The following is a 14,282-nucleotide window of genomic DNA, read 5'->3' on the forward strand; positions in this document are numbered from 1 at the left end:
TGAACAGATACATATTAAGTAGGCTGAAAAATACTTAATGGTTTAAAAAAAAAAATGATTTTTTCAAACTTTTGTTAAAAACTATAATTAATTTCATAAACAATAAATGTATTAATACAAGAGATGAAGAAGGATAAAATGCAAATGAAGTACTAGTATATACATGTACTGAAAATAAAGGTTATGTAAAAAAATATGTTTATGCAAAGGTAAAAAATATACTTTATTATTATTACTCCTATATCAATCCTATGTCTTCACCAAGGAGAAGTCAACGAAGGGTCATGTCTGACCATGTTAAGATTTTCCAGTTTTTAATCAATAGGAAATGAAAATGTACATATTGTTATTCGACAATAATAACTACGAACAAATTGTACGTTGCTGTGAAGAATGTTCAGGGTTATCCACTTTTCTGAATTTTAGAGACGCTACGTCTGTTTTGTCTTTACTGAAATAATGGTCTTCTCCGATTCTTCACCGATTCTCCTAAAAAAATTAACGTTTTCAAATAGAAAGAAAATATATCATATCAGAAATAATAGATAAAAAATAGAAGACATTGGTAAGTTGCGAATAGCAGTTAATTCATTCTGTTAAAATTTCGAAATTTTTTTTTTAACTTTATTGTGTAAATTACTTACTGTGTACCAATAATACAACAGATCATCACGAACTATTTCGTGATTCTCATGATTTTTGCGGGACAAATTGTTTGGGCAAATTCTTTTGTTGGTTGACAGTTGTGCAACTTCTCTCTCACTTAAGAAGCAATCTTCATCTTCATCAGTGATATCGATATCTTTACACGGGTATCCAACTTCATAGAGGACGTGGTGATGGAATGTGCATGTTATTTCATTTATCATTTTTTCGATGGTTGCCCTGATTTCTTTAGTTTTGTCATGTGTAAGCTGGATTGTTTTATCCGGGGTAAACACTTGCAACTGAATAGACGTTTTGTTTACTCCGATAGCAATGTTTCGGTCACCACCTTTATCTTTGTAAAATGCAACGTTTTTGCAGAGTAGGTCTTCACGTAATGGATCCCACACAGAGAAGCACAAAGCTACAAGTCTGAAGAAAAAGAAATGTGGGATGTACGTTTTGAAAGAAAATGCTAAAACCGGAGTTTTGTTGACATGTACAGTAATCTCCCTGCATTTTTTCGTATAGTCGGTTTTATTGATGCTAGGAATGTAGTAAACAGGTCTCATTTTCATTGCTCCAAGCTTCTTTCTAGCATCCTCTTCTTTTCGGACTATAGCAAGAATGCCAAGTTTTTCCATATAGGGTATAATTATGTCTTTCGTACTAACATAGAAAGAATTTTCGCCCCATATTTTTACAAGTGTTTGATCAGAAATCCTGCCAGTTTTCATGAAGATCTCCCATTCCTTGACCCTTTCGCAAAAGGGTTCAACATGAGTCGGATCAGTTATGATATTTTTAAATGCATCTACAAACCACTGAACGTCTATGATAATATTTTCCTTTAGACCTTCTTCTGCAAAATAAATAATAAGACCTATCTCTTTAAAATATCTAAGCATGTCAGATATCTCAAATTCGTCTAAAGATTTGAATTCCTTCTTTCTATGTAGTTCGTTTCTGCTTAGGATTTTCATCGTCTTCCTCTTGTTCTCTCTTAGTAAGTGCTCAAACATTGTCCATTTTATTGGTATTTTTTCACCCCAGTGAGATAGGTTTTGTGCAGTACGAACAATACATTTTCTGACATTTTCTATCATTTCTGCTTGATGTTCATTTAAATTTATTTTCTCAGGACATTCTACTTCATAGTAACGTGTTTTCGAAATAAGACCTTTCAATGTTTGTTCTTCTGGTAAGCACTTCTCGAATTTGTTATAAAATGAATTAGCACTGTCTATCTGTTGTTTCTCCTGCAATATTATATATAAATGTGATGGAATTAAAAACGAATGTACCATTTCTTGTATATCTTAGAAATCCCTCTGCAGTATCATATAATAATTTGTACACAGTTTATTAAGATAAATGAGTTCCTATAATGTCAATTACTGATTGGATTGATCGATTAATTTGGTGAAGGAAAGTAAATGGTTAAAGATGATACTTGTGATCTTGCCCAGTGAAAGCTAGTTTGCATACATATCTGTTTTTAATTAAGCGATTGGCTATCAAAGAACTCCAATTTACACTTTGAAAAATAATTGAATATTTGAACAATTATCTAATAATTAAATACCTAAGATTTCGTTTACTTTAGATTTTAAACATATTAGACATGATAAAAAAGGAGGCAACGATTCTCTATCCACCTTGAATAAAGGTCTCTCCCGAGACAGAAGATTTGTGTTTTAATGGTCGCTATGCTTAGTTTTGGAAAGGATATTCCTTTCCACCCATTCTGTTGCCGAAATTTGATCATTTCTGACAAATGAATTGTTCTTGTCATAAAAATTAACTTGCATTGAAAGAAATATAAAACTCAGAAACGTCGTAGAGACATGGGACCAACTGCATAAGATTCAATAACCTTAAAATTCATGTAAAAGTCAAAGGTCCTTATCCCTTGTGCAAAAAAACCTTGTTATCGCTACTCCTTCGAAACCGTAGACCGTAGAGACACCAAACATTCACTAATGTATTCAGGTTTTTAGACCTAACTTCACTGTACGAGTAAGTAACTGATGACCCCTTATATGAGTTATTGCCCTTTAACTTCTTTGTACTTACTATTAAACCTTATAACTTGAAAAATTTAAGTCGTAGAAGCATGGGGTCAATTGCATTGTGACCCTTGATCTTTGAACTTGATTATTTTTAAGGTCAAAGGTCAAGGTCATTCCATTGTTTTTTAAATTTTCATTTTTTCTATGCTTTAAGAAATCTTTGGTTTCTTTTTTTATGGAATTTAATTTTAAGGAGTCAAATATAAAACAAATCTGAAATTCAAAGAAGGTGAAAAGACCTATTATTGTTCTGTGAACAATAAGTTTCCTACATTGTAGCTATTATTTTATTTCTGCCTGACTTTTGAAACCGCAAGACTTATTAAAAAACTTTATAGCTCATAACAGTGGATACCAAAAGTCATTCCGAAAAAAAACGACCCTCCATATTTAATCTTTGACCCCTTATGCAGTTATTGCCCCTTTCACCGTAAAGCTTGCTATCCCTACTCCTTTAAAACCGTTAACCGTGGAGATACAAACCCTTCACCGATGTCTTCAACTAATTAAGGAGATTTTTAGTCTTATAATTGTGAAAGTTCTTTGACCCCTTCAATGAATTACTGCCCCTAAAAGTTTCTTAATTTCATGTAATTTTTTTTTTAATTAAAACGAGAAGTTGTAGAGAATATAAAATCAACTGCATAAGGTTCATCGACCTTTGACCTTCAAATTTATATCAAGGTCAAAGGTCAACGTCATTCCAAATATGAGAAATAAATTTCTTTCAATAGATTTTATGTCCTTAAACATATACTTTCTTCTTTTTGTCTTTAATTTGTACTCTTAAAACTCTTTTGACTATTTCATTCTTGTCCCCTAAGTTTGGCCCTTTTAAAAGTTATTGCCCCTTATGCGAAAAACCTTGTTATCGCTACTCCTTTGAAACTGTAAACTACAGAGACATGAAACCTTCACTTATGTCTTAAGGGTCTTAAGATACAACTTTAGAGTTTCAGTGCAAAGGATCTTATGACCCTTTATATGAGTTATCGCCCCTTATTGTCTATGTGTTAACTATAAAACCTCATATATTTGAAACTAAATGTCGTAGAGGCATGGGATAAATTACAATGTGACCCTTTACCTTTGACCTTGAAGTTTTTTCAAGGTCAAAGTTCAAGGTCATTTCAAAATCTCCGAAATTTTTGTTTTTATGCTTTAATCAACTTCTAGTTTCGTTTTCATGGTATTTTATTTCAAAGAGGTAAATATTAAGCAAATTTGAAATTATGAAAAGGTGTAAAGACCTCTTTTTGTTCTGTGAACAATAAGTCTCCTAGTTTATAATATTTTTTTGGGTGAACATGTTGTGCATTTCTGTCCAGTCATGTGCTGGTTTAATCAAATACTACTAGCAGTGTTGGTCAACCTCTTCGTCCCTACTTATGTGTTTGAAATCTTTTATTTTTAGATATTCTGCAAATTATAAACCTCGAGAAGTAAAATGTAGCTCCTGTAGGGCAACAATGAGATAAGGTAAATTTTTCATGGAATTGTGGCTAGAAAGTTACTAGATTGTGGGGACAAGGTAAACAGAAATGTTATATGGACTTGAATCCAGCGGCAAACCAATAAGGCTACCAGGGACGCTAAATGTATTATATATTTTAATCATTATTATACATCGCGCTTGAACATTCGACAGGTGATAAAACAGTTCGCGAAATATCTCTATACAGGTATTTACAAAGTCACTATTCAGATCAAAATGAAATTTTGCACATGTATAGTCATGCACATGTTCTCTTAAAATTCTATGTTCTGAAAATTTTTTATCCATATTTTTTAACTCATAATGTTAGAATAATGTCAAAATCTTTATCACTTATGACCAAAAATGGTTGTCTTTGTCGTAATCGAGCAATGAACGGCTCTAAAGTTAAACGTATATCTGAGAAATATTTTTAGTAGTATTCGAATCTGTAGAGTGTTAATAAAGCAGAAGACTTGCCAGAAATTAAGTCTTAAATTATAAATTGGATTTATTGTTGTTGTGAAGGAAAGTTGATATTTAAAAATTATGTTTGTTCTGTTTCCCAGTAAAAGCAATCTCTAAAAGAGATTTGTCCCTTTTTTAAGCACTTCGATATGAAATATGGTAAACTTACAGTTAAAAAATTGTTGAATGACTTAAGAAACATGATTATCAAATCCCTAAAATATCTTTGACTTTTAAACTTCAAAAAAATATGGTATAAAGAGGGGATCCATACTTTATCCACAATAAATAAACGACGCTCCCAGGGCCAAGACAGAGAGAACTCGGGCAATGATGGTCCCAATGCTCATTCTGTAAAGGATATCCTTATCTACACATACTATTGCCGAGATTTGGCATTTCTGACAAATTGACTGTTTTTGCTATATAAAAAAACCTAGCGTGGTAAGAAATATGAATCTGAAAAATCTTTCAGTTTCTGTATCAGAAGTCTACGGAGCATGTCATGTGACCGACTAGCTATAGATTTTGTTGCAGATGAGCATTTAAATAAGAGAGGCATGCTTATAAATTTCATCTCTGAAACCTTATATCATATCTCTTTTCGAAGTAGTTTTCACTTAGTACGCCAAATGTTTGATCAACCTTCGTATATTGATCTCGATGTCCGCCCGACTGTTATGCTTATGAGTACCCATCACATATCTGCAAAATCTCTTATATCAGTAAGGCGAAAGTTCAATAAGAAATTCATTTACTAGTGCATGTAATACGTACTTTTACACAGTCATGATGAGAGGCAATAATGATAACTGGACTGTTTATAGCTTCCTGTCTGTTTCTGTCCTCACAATACGTTTTTATTGATCGCAGCCAGAACAAGAAATAATCTTGAAAAAAGTGCAAACAGTTCTAAATTTTTTAATCTTTAGAATCAATTAATACATGTCATATACCTAACTTACGTTATATATATAAAGAATTTCTGATGAAAAGTACCGTATACGTTTTACATTTGGCTGTGTTTAATATTTATCGCCTTTTGGCGGGAAAAATATTCTGCCAACTTAAGTACAACGCCAAATATCTTGCAGATTTGTACATAAAAAGACCATAGAGAATTGCGCTAAATTTAACTCAAGCTTATTTGTTCAAAAGGTAATTTCTGCGAAATATCGTTCACGCCTAATGTAGTACCATTATCATGATTAAAGTATATACCATTCCATAATTTAATATTTGGTTCAATATTTTCTTTGAAAACTTTGTATCTGAAATGTATTAAATTGAAAATGAGTTCTTTTATTTCCGTCAATCTAAATTTTTATATTATTTTTAAAGTGAATGAAAAATTTATATAAAAAACAGCATGACAGCTGGTCAGTTAAGGGGGAGCCTGGGATTTTATTGAATAAAAACCAAAATAAAGAAACTCTTTATTTTTTAACCACATTAGATTATATTGACTTTAGTGTACATGCCAAGTTAAGGGGAAAATATACCTCCGGATCTTCAATCACAGAACATAGAATAATTGGCTTAATCAATATACACAAAGTCAATTTCCATTATGTAGTATTTCAATGCTCAAAATATAATTTACCGAAAAAATTTTATGTTCCATAATTTGACATGATTCTCCTACTAAATTATTAACGCATAAAAAGTTTCCATGTGCTGCTAAAAATAACAAAGACAGGTAACGTAAGTCTATGCAGCCAAACATATATAAATATTCTCTTGGAAAAGGCAAAATAAAGTTGCTTCACGCATGAAACGAACGAAATGAACAGTTAATTTCGAAATTGATATTGAATAGATGCTAAAATTTTTAATCTTTGGAGACCAGTTCTCAGTATTATGATTGATTGGTTGATTGATTTATTGATTATTGTTTAATGTCCTTCTCGAGAATTTTTTTACTCATATGGAGACGCCACCACTTGCCGGTGGAGTTTGTCCTATTCTCGGCACTCATGCAAAGCCTTCGAGCATTGAGGGATCTTTTTCGTGCCAGCACCTACTGCGACATGGGGCCTCGGTTAATACAGTCTCATCCACGTCCCACAGTGGGATTCGAACCCACGACGTAAGGATTGACTCCTTCCTTTGCGACTCTAGAGCAGATGCTCTAACCACAGTGCCACGCGGGGACATCAGTATTATGAAATAGACTTAGACGTATGTCAAATTTCAGTCATCTGTGAAATGTCTAAATTTATTTATATGAAACTCTATGACGCAAATTTAACAACCTTTTCATTTTTGACTTCTTGGGAAAGAAGAAGGTATGGTTTAGCTTTATTGTGCCGATTAGATTTAATGTTTCTAAGAAGTTTTGAAACTAGCTTTAAAAATTTTAGTTGAGTGTATGACTGAGAAAGATAAAAAAAAAATTATGGCATGAAGGAGTACCATTCTGGAAATATGACTTCAATAAATCAATGCATTTTTCTATTTCATAAGTAAAAATGACCGATTTGAAGGGGAATTTTCCTTAAAAAAATAGCCGTAGCCCACTGTAATACGTAGTGCAAAATACAATGAAAATCATATACCTCAAAATCTTTGTGAGCGATATCTGTGGACAATATTTTCTGATAGAAAATTTCATTGAAACTTGATGTCTTCTGCAACATTTTAAGAAAATACAGGAAATTGCACATACGTATTTAAGACTTCACAATTAGCATTTAGAAATGCATGTGAGAAAAATGAATTTTTATGCATGGAATTTCAATGATTCAGAATACATAAGTTTTTATTTTTTACATCAGTTTCATTTTTGGAAAACCACAGGGCAAGATTTGTATTGAAACCGTTCCTTATTCTTTCAAATCCTTATGTATTTTCATAAATTTAGCTTTAGATCCTTTCCCGGGACCTGGTCTTTCAATAATTATCTGATTTTCTATGCCTTTCCATTGTCAAGTGTGAGACACATTTTTTCCATGTTTTGATATTTCCTTATTTTATCAAACTTTATTTCAATGGTTACCAAACAAGAAAGCTTCATGATATTTCATGATATTTCATACTCTACGTGCAAACATGATCTGAAATGAATCAAGCTTATATACTGACACGCAAAAGAAGCGCAACACCCTAATTTAGGGAGAAATAATTATTTAAAGTAAAGAATTTTACATCTCAAAATGTGTTCTGAAGAAACAAGGAATGTATTTCAATGAATTACATGTGTCAAATTGAATGAAGAAAGTTTAAACGAAATGAAAAATCCATTAAAAATATTTGGTATAAAAAGTCCACTTTCAAGAGTTATCTTTCCTAATTAGCCAAGACTCAAAACACTATGGAACGTTTGACATTACATCTAAAATTCAGAATAAAGCTTTAAATTGCCAGAGTATACATTTAAATCAATAAAACAAATATATAAATTAACACCAACACAGTAAATAGCGCAATTAAATAAAATTTTAATTTCAACAAGGTTGTAAATTTTAACTCGAATTTCCTCCATACATACATGTCAGTGATTGATAGAGTTCACTGCATGCATGGCTAAAAAATTGACATTACTTGTTTGGCGAAGATTTGACTATTGCTTTCTTTTGTTTCTGCCTAAAAGCAATTTTTCTTGGAAAATGCATAATGAATCCGTTACTTTGTTTTCACTGTTTACAACACCGCATGTTTCATCTATTTTTAAAGCGTTTTAAAGGTCAGGGTCATATTATAAAGGTACCTATACATCTCGTCCCCTGAGCAAACCGGTCGACACAATGGAGGTTTATTTTTTTGTGTAGTATGTCATCAAAAAGTGGTGTAATGAGCCTCCTTAATGGTATTCCGATCATGAAACGAAGGACAGGACAAAAGGATTGCAGGGGATGCTCACTCCTCCATTGCATCTAATCCCACTTCTGTTGATTAAGAGGTTCGTGTTTGTTTTGTTCCTAATTTGTTTTAATTAATGGACTTTTGAGCTTGAATACTGTCCGTTATCTCTATTTCATATCATTTTAAGGAAACTGATTAATTTCTCTTTTCCTAATAAGAACAAGCACAGTTTAAAGGCAAATAAAGCCCTATATATTTCTAAAATATAAAAGTGAAAAAAAAAATTAAAATTCCTTCTTTCTGAATGAAAGGAATTCCTTGCAGTACGAATACACAAATCTTTTTTATATGACCTAAATGCTAATTGTGACACCATTAACTTGTGCATTTTCCCGTACTTTCTTAAAAAGTTGCAGAAGACATCAATTTTCAGTGAAATTTTCTTTCAGAAAACATACTCTGCCAGCGTCGTCCGGAATGATTTTCTGCTGTGATTTTTTTTTTGCAGTTTACATAATATATCCAAAACTTAAAGTGGGCGACGGTGGTAAACACAATGTTCTTAAGGAAAATTAACACAGAAATGGGTCATATTGAGGTTTTTCTGCATTAAACTTAGAAATGCTAAATTAATGACGTCAAATTTCTAGAAAGGCCATCCTTTGAGCCACGTTCTTAAATGATTTATCATATTCATCTACTCAGCTATTGTTCTAACCAATTTCATAGCTTTTTATGAATATTGAATTTTTAGGACACCTTAAACCATACCTTCTTCTTTATATTTCTATTGTTTGAATGGAATGATGAGCATTGGCTCTTTCTGTTGTCTTTGTATTTCATCAAACAATTGAAAGAAGAACACATGTTTTTAGATTTACAGTTAGAGTTTACCTTTGTAAGCCCAGCCATGAAATAAAGATCCTTTTGGGTAGTGTCGATCAGTATCTTGTGTGTGAACTACTTCATCAAGTCTTTTAGACATGTCCATAACAACCAGATAAAACGCTCTTCTTGAGAGGTAAATCTGATGACAGGCGTAATACGCTACTTGACCAGCGAAGTCCGTCATGCTTATGATCTGTTTGTCTTGACTTCCATCTTCCTTGTTTTCCGTTTTGGAATTCAAGTCTGAATGAAGTTGAAATGATATGTCAATATACCTCAAGATTCAATACAAGTAAAAAGAACTGAAACCAGTAGCAGCATGTGTTCATATATTATAGTCGCCCACGTGGCGCAGTGGTTAGAGTGTTTGTTAGAGTCGCAAAGCAAGGAGTCAATCCTTACGTTGCGGGTTTGAATCCAACTGTAAGAGGTGGAGACAAGTCCTTCAGATGAAATATCATAAAACGAGGTCCCGTGTCGGTGTTGGCAGAAAAAAGATTCCGGAGTGCCGAACATAGGACATAATTTGCAGCTACCCACCGGCATGTGTTTGCGTCTCTATATGAGTGAAAATTCTCAAGAGTGATTTTGAACAGCACACGGTAGCTTTGTGGTAGAGTGGTCGCTTTATGATTAGAAAGGCCCGGCTTCGATTCTAGCTCACGGCGCTGCGTCATACCTCAGACATTATTAAACATAGGTAGTGACTGTTCCTTATTATATAAAGCGCTCAGCACTAGAAGCGACAGGTCTTTCGGATATGACCTTAACAACGTAGGTCTCGTGTCACGGTAGGCGCTGGCACGATAAAGAGCCCTCACTGCCCAATTACCCTGAGTGCCAAGTACAGGTCAAAATTTGAAGCCCTTCAGCGGCATACGGTGACGTCTCCAAATGAGTGAAACTCTCGAGAGGAATATTTAACATAATACAATCAAATAAATAATCAATATACACTCAATCAATTATGTATTTTCATAAAAATCATTTTGTTAGCCCAATGTGGGTAGAGTTCTCAGTATGATCTATCATTGACAAATTTCTCTCAAGGCTGTAGAATTATTTACCTATTAAGGTGTCATCTTTTACTTCAAACAGATCTTCGTGGATTTCAAGACCAATGGTTGTCTCAGTTGAACTTGGACAGTCGCTTTTTTGTGTTCTTTGAAGCTGTCTAAGAAGAGTTGTTTTACCTGCGCCTGCACAGCCCACAATCATACCTCTAGCTCTGCACATGTTCTTACTTCCTTGCTTGGAAATTTCGACAAACCTTTTCCTTGCATCTATGTCCCATTTCATTACCTCTTCGGGTATTTTTACTTAAAAAAATATCTATCGTACTTATATATATATATATATATATATATATATATATATATATATATATATATATATATATATATATATATATATATATATATATATATATATATATAATATTTATTTTGTTGTTTATATTTCGTATCATTATTTACTGAATTTGGTTTTGTAGACGAAGAAACAGATGAAAGTCAATATTTTATGTTGATTTGATAATAGCTTTGTACGAGGGGTTATCAAACATTTCGTGGACTAGCGCCATAAAAATAAACCCGCTTAAGGTACATCAATGAATTTTGAAATATCTAGTTAGCATCATCTTTTCTATCCAAAGAATAAACCACAAATCATGAATGTAATTTTTAATAAATTAGTAATGTTTTTGTAAGCATTGGTATGTCCAGGCGGCGCAACTTCTAAAACGACGTTTTTTCGACCTATGTGTAACTGAGAAAAACTCTTTTGATAAATGATTATTTGACATTCAAAAATCCCGTTAATTCAGGTATGTGTAGGGACACAATAGTTTTATAAAATATGAAATTTTCACTTCATTCTGGAAGTTCTATGAAATTTTATCATTAATTTACATGGAATGTCCAAACAAACGAGGCCTTGAAAAGTCCTAAAAAGGGGGAGGGGTTTCCGTTTCCAACATTCTATAAAGTTTTGCCCCTGAAAAAACAAGTATAGACCTAAAATATGTTGAAACTGGCTATAGAGAAATAATATGCATCCAGAGTACTTGTCTTTTAATGTCAAAATAGATTCGGAGAGTAAAAAGATGCACAGTTCATGTCGATTTGCAGTCAAGGTGTGCAAAATCAATCCCGTCAAATATGACGTTGATCATGTGTTGTATATACTGAACTCCCAAAAGCAAAATATGCCGGCACAATCATGCGCAGGTCTCTCCCAATATTACTCCATCTGCATATTATACATTCATTAAAGGCCACTGTTCATTACATTGAATAGTCATATTAACAAGGCGGGTTTAAGTCCTTACTCAGCTTCAGGGAATCTCATCAAAAAAGTGTATGGGATATGAGAGGACATTGAAAAAACAATGACGTTATCGGACGTCATGAAAATAAACGACGACAGCGCCGGATGATCATATAATGTCGTTTTCACTTTATGATACTTTGGCATATTATTAATGTATCAGGCTACAATTTTCAACATTTCTTTATTTGGTGTTGTTTTATGAACCATATAAATTTTGAATGCATAGACTACATAGTACTAGTTTTATAGCCTATGTACACGAACTTTTTGATAACCCCTCGTTTATCCAATTATATAACAACATTGATACGTTGCAGTCTTAAAATCCCATCAGAATAATTTTAGTTTTTTTATTACCAGAGTAATTGTGGTCCTAAATGTTTACTTCATGTGTTTTAATGTGATTTTTTTTACTAAGACAACCCAATAGGGACAAATACACCCCTCTTGGTTTTTCAAAGAAGGTACCAATTCACCAATACTTTATGTATCTAAAACGAAAATTAACAAATAAGGTTGAAAAGAAGAAAATTAACAAATGAAGTTGAAAATTCCAGGTTCACATCGTCATACGGTGAGTAATAAGTGTACAATTTTTTAGATAAATCCTTGTATCAGTTTTTGAGAAACGGTCTGCACAAAACCACAAAATAAAAATGAAAAAAAAAACCGTAAAATGCAAAATAATCATTCAATCAGTATGACAATACCAGGTGTACACAATTAAGGTGAATAATATGTGTACAAATTTTCAGACAAATCTTTTTTTTTTTTTATAGTTTTTGAGTAATGGTCCGGACAAAATCAGATGGACGGACAGACAGACGGATAATATGATTTGAATATACCCCTCTTAACTTATATATGGTTTAAAAAAGAGAAAATACCATTGTAATCAACGTCTATTTAGAAACAATGCCGTAAATTACTTATCCTTTACTTATGTTACATGCACTTTTGCATTTCATAAGGAATGAAGATTCGCATAATTGTGGTTAATTTGGATTTGAAAGGCAATAAGTTAAGGAAGGAATTCTTTGAATAAATATATATCCTTTTGTGTTGTAAATATTTCAGAACTTTCCAATGAATAAAATTTCTAATTTATATACTTACAACACAGGCACTTGTTTTGGAAGTAAATTTTTACCCACCTTGTATAATAATAACACTAGGTATCTTACTCTAAATTACACAGAGTACCCCTTCCCCTGGAATCGCGCTCATTTACACTCTCAGAGGAAAGGCAGTGGCAAACTGTTTATACCTATGTCCTCTCCGGTAATTTATCTACACAACCATATATGGCTTTGTTGTCTTTATTTTTTGTCTTCGTAAAAAGCGTCAAAACTCTGCTCACCGAGTGCAAAATGCGAACTCAACCATAAAACTGTATGTGCAAATTGGTATTTGTTATAGTGTAATAAAGATATGCAAACTACCGATGGCTGTGTATATAAATTATCATAGAAGACAATCATGATTAACATTTTCCAGTGCACTTTCTCTGAGGAGGGTGGATAATTAGGAATTAGATATCTTGTGTTATTATTTAACTGTAGTACTATGAGTAACATGTATTTCCGAAACAAGTTCCTGTGACTTACAATAACTTTTGATCTGATTATGGATATTCTTATCAGACATAGTACAATGTATGATGATATCCAGCTGTAGTTTCTCTATGAAGAGGTCGTACATCCCATCCGGTCTCTCCGGTATATACAGACATCTCTCTCCCTCACTCCTCTCATAACCCCAGGACCGGCAGTATTCTGAGATCACGTCACGTGACGCCGTGGTCATGAAAAACTTCAGATCACTTCCTTGAACCAGACACTCCGTCACAAACGCATACATGACGTCATGTCTGATGTCATCTGATTTAAATATTACGTTGTTGTTCCGCTTTTCAGTTATTCCGTCAGGAATGTTTTTCACACTGATTTTATCATATATAGGTAATTCTGTGAAATATCTTTCCCTGAGTTTGTCCAGTACTTCTTTGTGGGACTCCTTACTGACATCAAGAGTATACTGATCCACCAACAGAATACTGTACAGGAGACATCTTACAGCAGGACTGTATTGGTGATACTGATCTGAAGTAACACAATTAAAATAGGGATGTCAACGAATAGTCGACTATTCGACTGTCAGTCGAATGGACCGGCGATCGAATAATGAAACGACATTCGAATATTAAATAAATGCAAGAAAAAAGGGCGATAATGAACCTTTCACATTAAAATTGAAAAAGGTCCTTTCTCAAACTATACAGCTGTATATTGTATGTCTTAATACGAATAAGAGCTCAAACACAGTCACAGTATATAAATAATTTTCTACATTGTACATATGAAAAATACATTAAATAAAAACAACGATAATCAATTCTAAATCACTGATCTTTTTGTTATTATACATAGTAAATTATGCTACAATACACTGGAAAATTATTTAATTGACTTATATAGCAATTCTATTTATTAATTATACTTATAAAAGCTAAGAATTTCAAATGCTTAGGAACACACAATATTTGCATAGCCATGAAGTTTTAATGTTCGATAATTATTAACACAATAATCTTACATATA

The 14,282-nt window shown here is 32.7% G+C and overlaps 1 protein-coding gene across 1 annotated transcript; it reads right to left on the reverse strand.

Moving 5' to 3' along the window:
* Positions 1-596: 596 nt before the first annotated feature.
* On the reverse strand, positions 597-13,542 carry LOC134240393 (uncharacterized). The gene is made up of 5 exons (XM_062722487.1): positions 13,290-13,542; positions 10,419-10,670; positions 9,358-9,594; positions 5,437-5,549; positions 597-1,904 (listed from the first exon to the last, which is right to left on the reverse strand). The coding sequence occupies exons 1-5, from the start codon at positions 13,540-13,542 to the stop codon at positions 597-599; spliced, it is 2,163 nt and encodes a 720-aa protein (XP_062578471.1).
* Between the last annotated feature and the right edge of the window lie 740 nt (positions 13,543-14,282).

Source organism: Saccostrea cucullata, unplaced genomic scaffold, assembly GCF_032062105.1.
Source record: "Saccostrea cucullata isolate Sc308-1 unplaced genomic scaffold, CSIRO_AGI_Scuc_v1 ctg2786, whole genome shotgun sequence".
Taxonomy (NCBI): domain Eukaryota; kingdom Metazoa; phylum Mollusca; class Bivalvia; order Ostreida; family Ostreidae; genus Saccostrea; species Saccostrea cuccullata.

What these genes read in the sequence shown, in the direction of transcription:
- LOC134240393 (XM_062722487.1), bottom strand. Translation starts at nt 13,542, where the DNA reads ATGTATGCGTTTGTGACGGAGTGTCTGGTTCAAGGAAGTGATCTGAAG. An exon ending in TCATGGCTGGGCTTACAAAG is followed by an intron (nt 5,550 to 9,357) that starts GTAAACTCTAAC and finishes ACTTTTTTCAAG; the next exon opens with ATTATTTCTTGTTCTGGCTG. An exon ending in CTCATCATGACTGTGTAAAA is followed by an intron (nt 1,905 to 5,436) that starts GTACGTATTACA and finishes ATAATATTGCAG; the next exon opens with GAGAAACAACAGATAGACAG.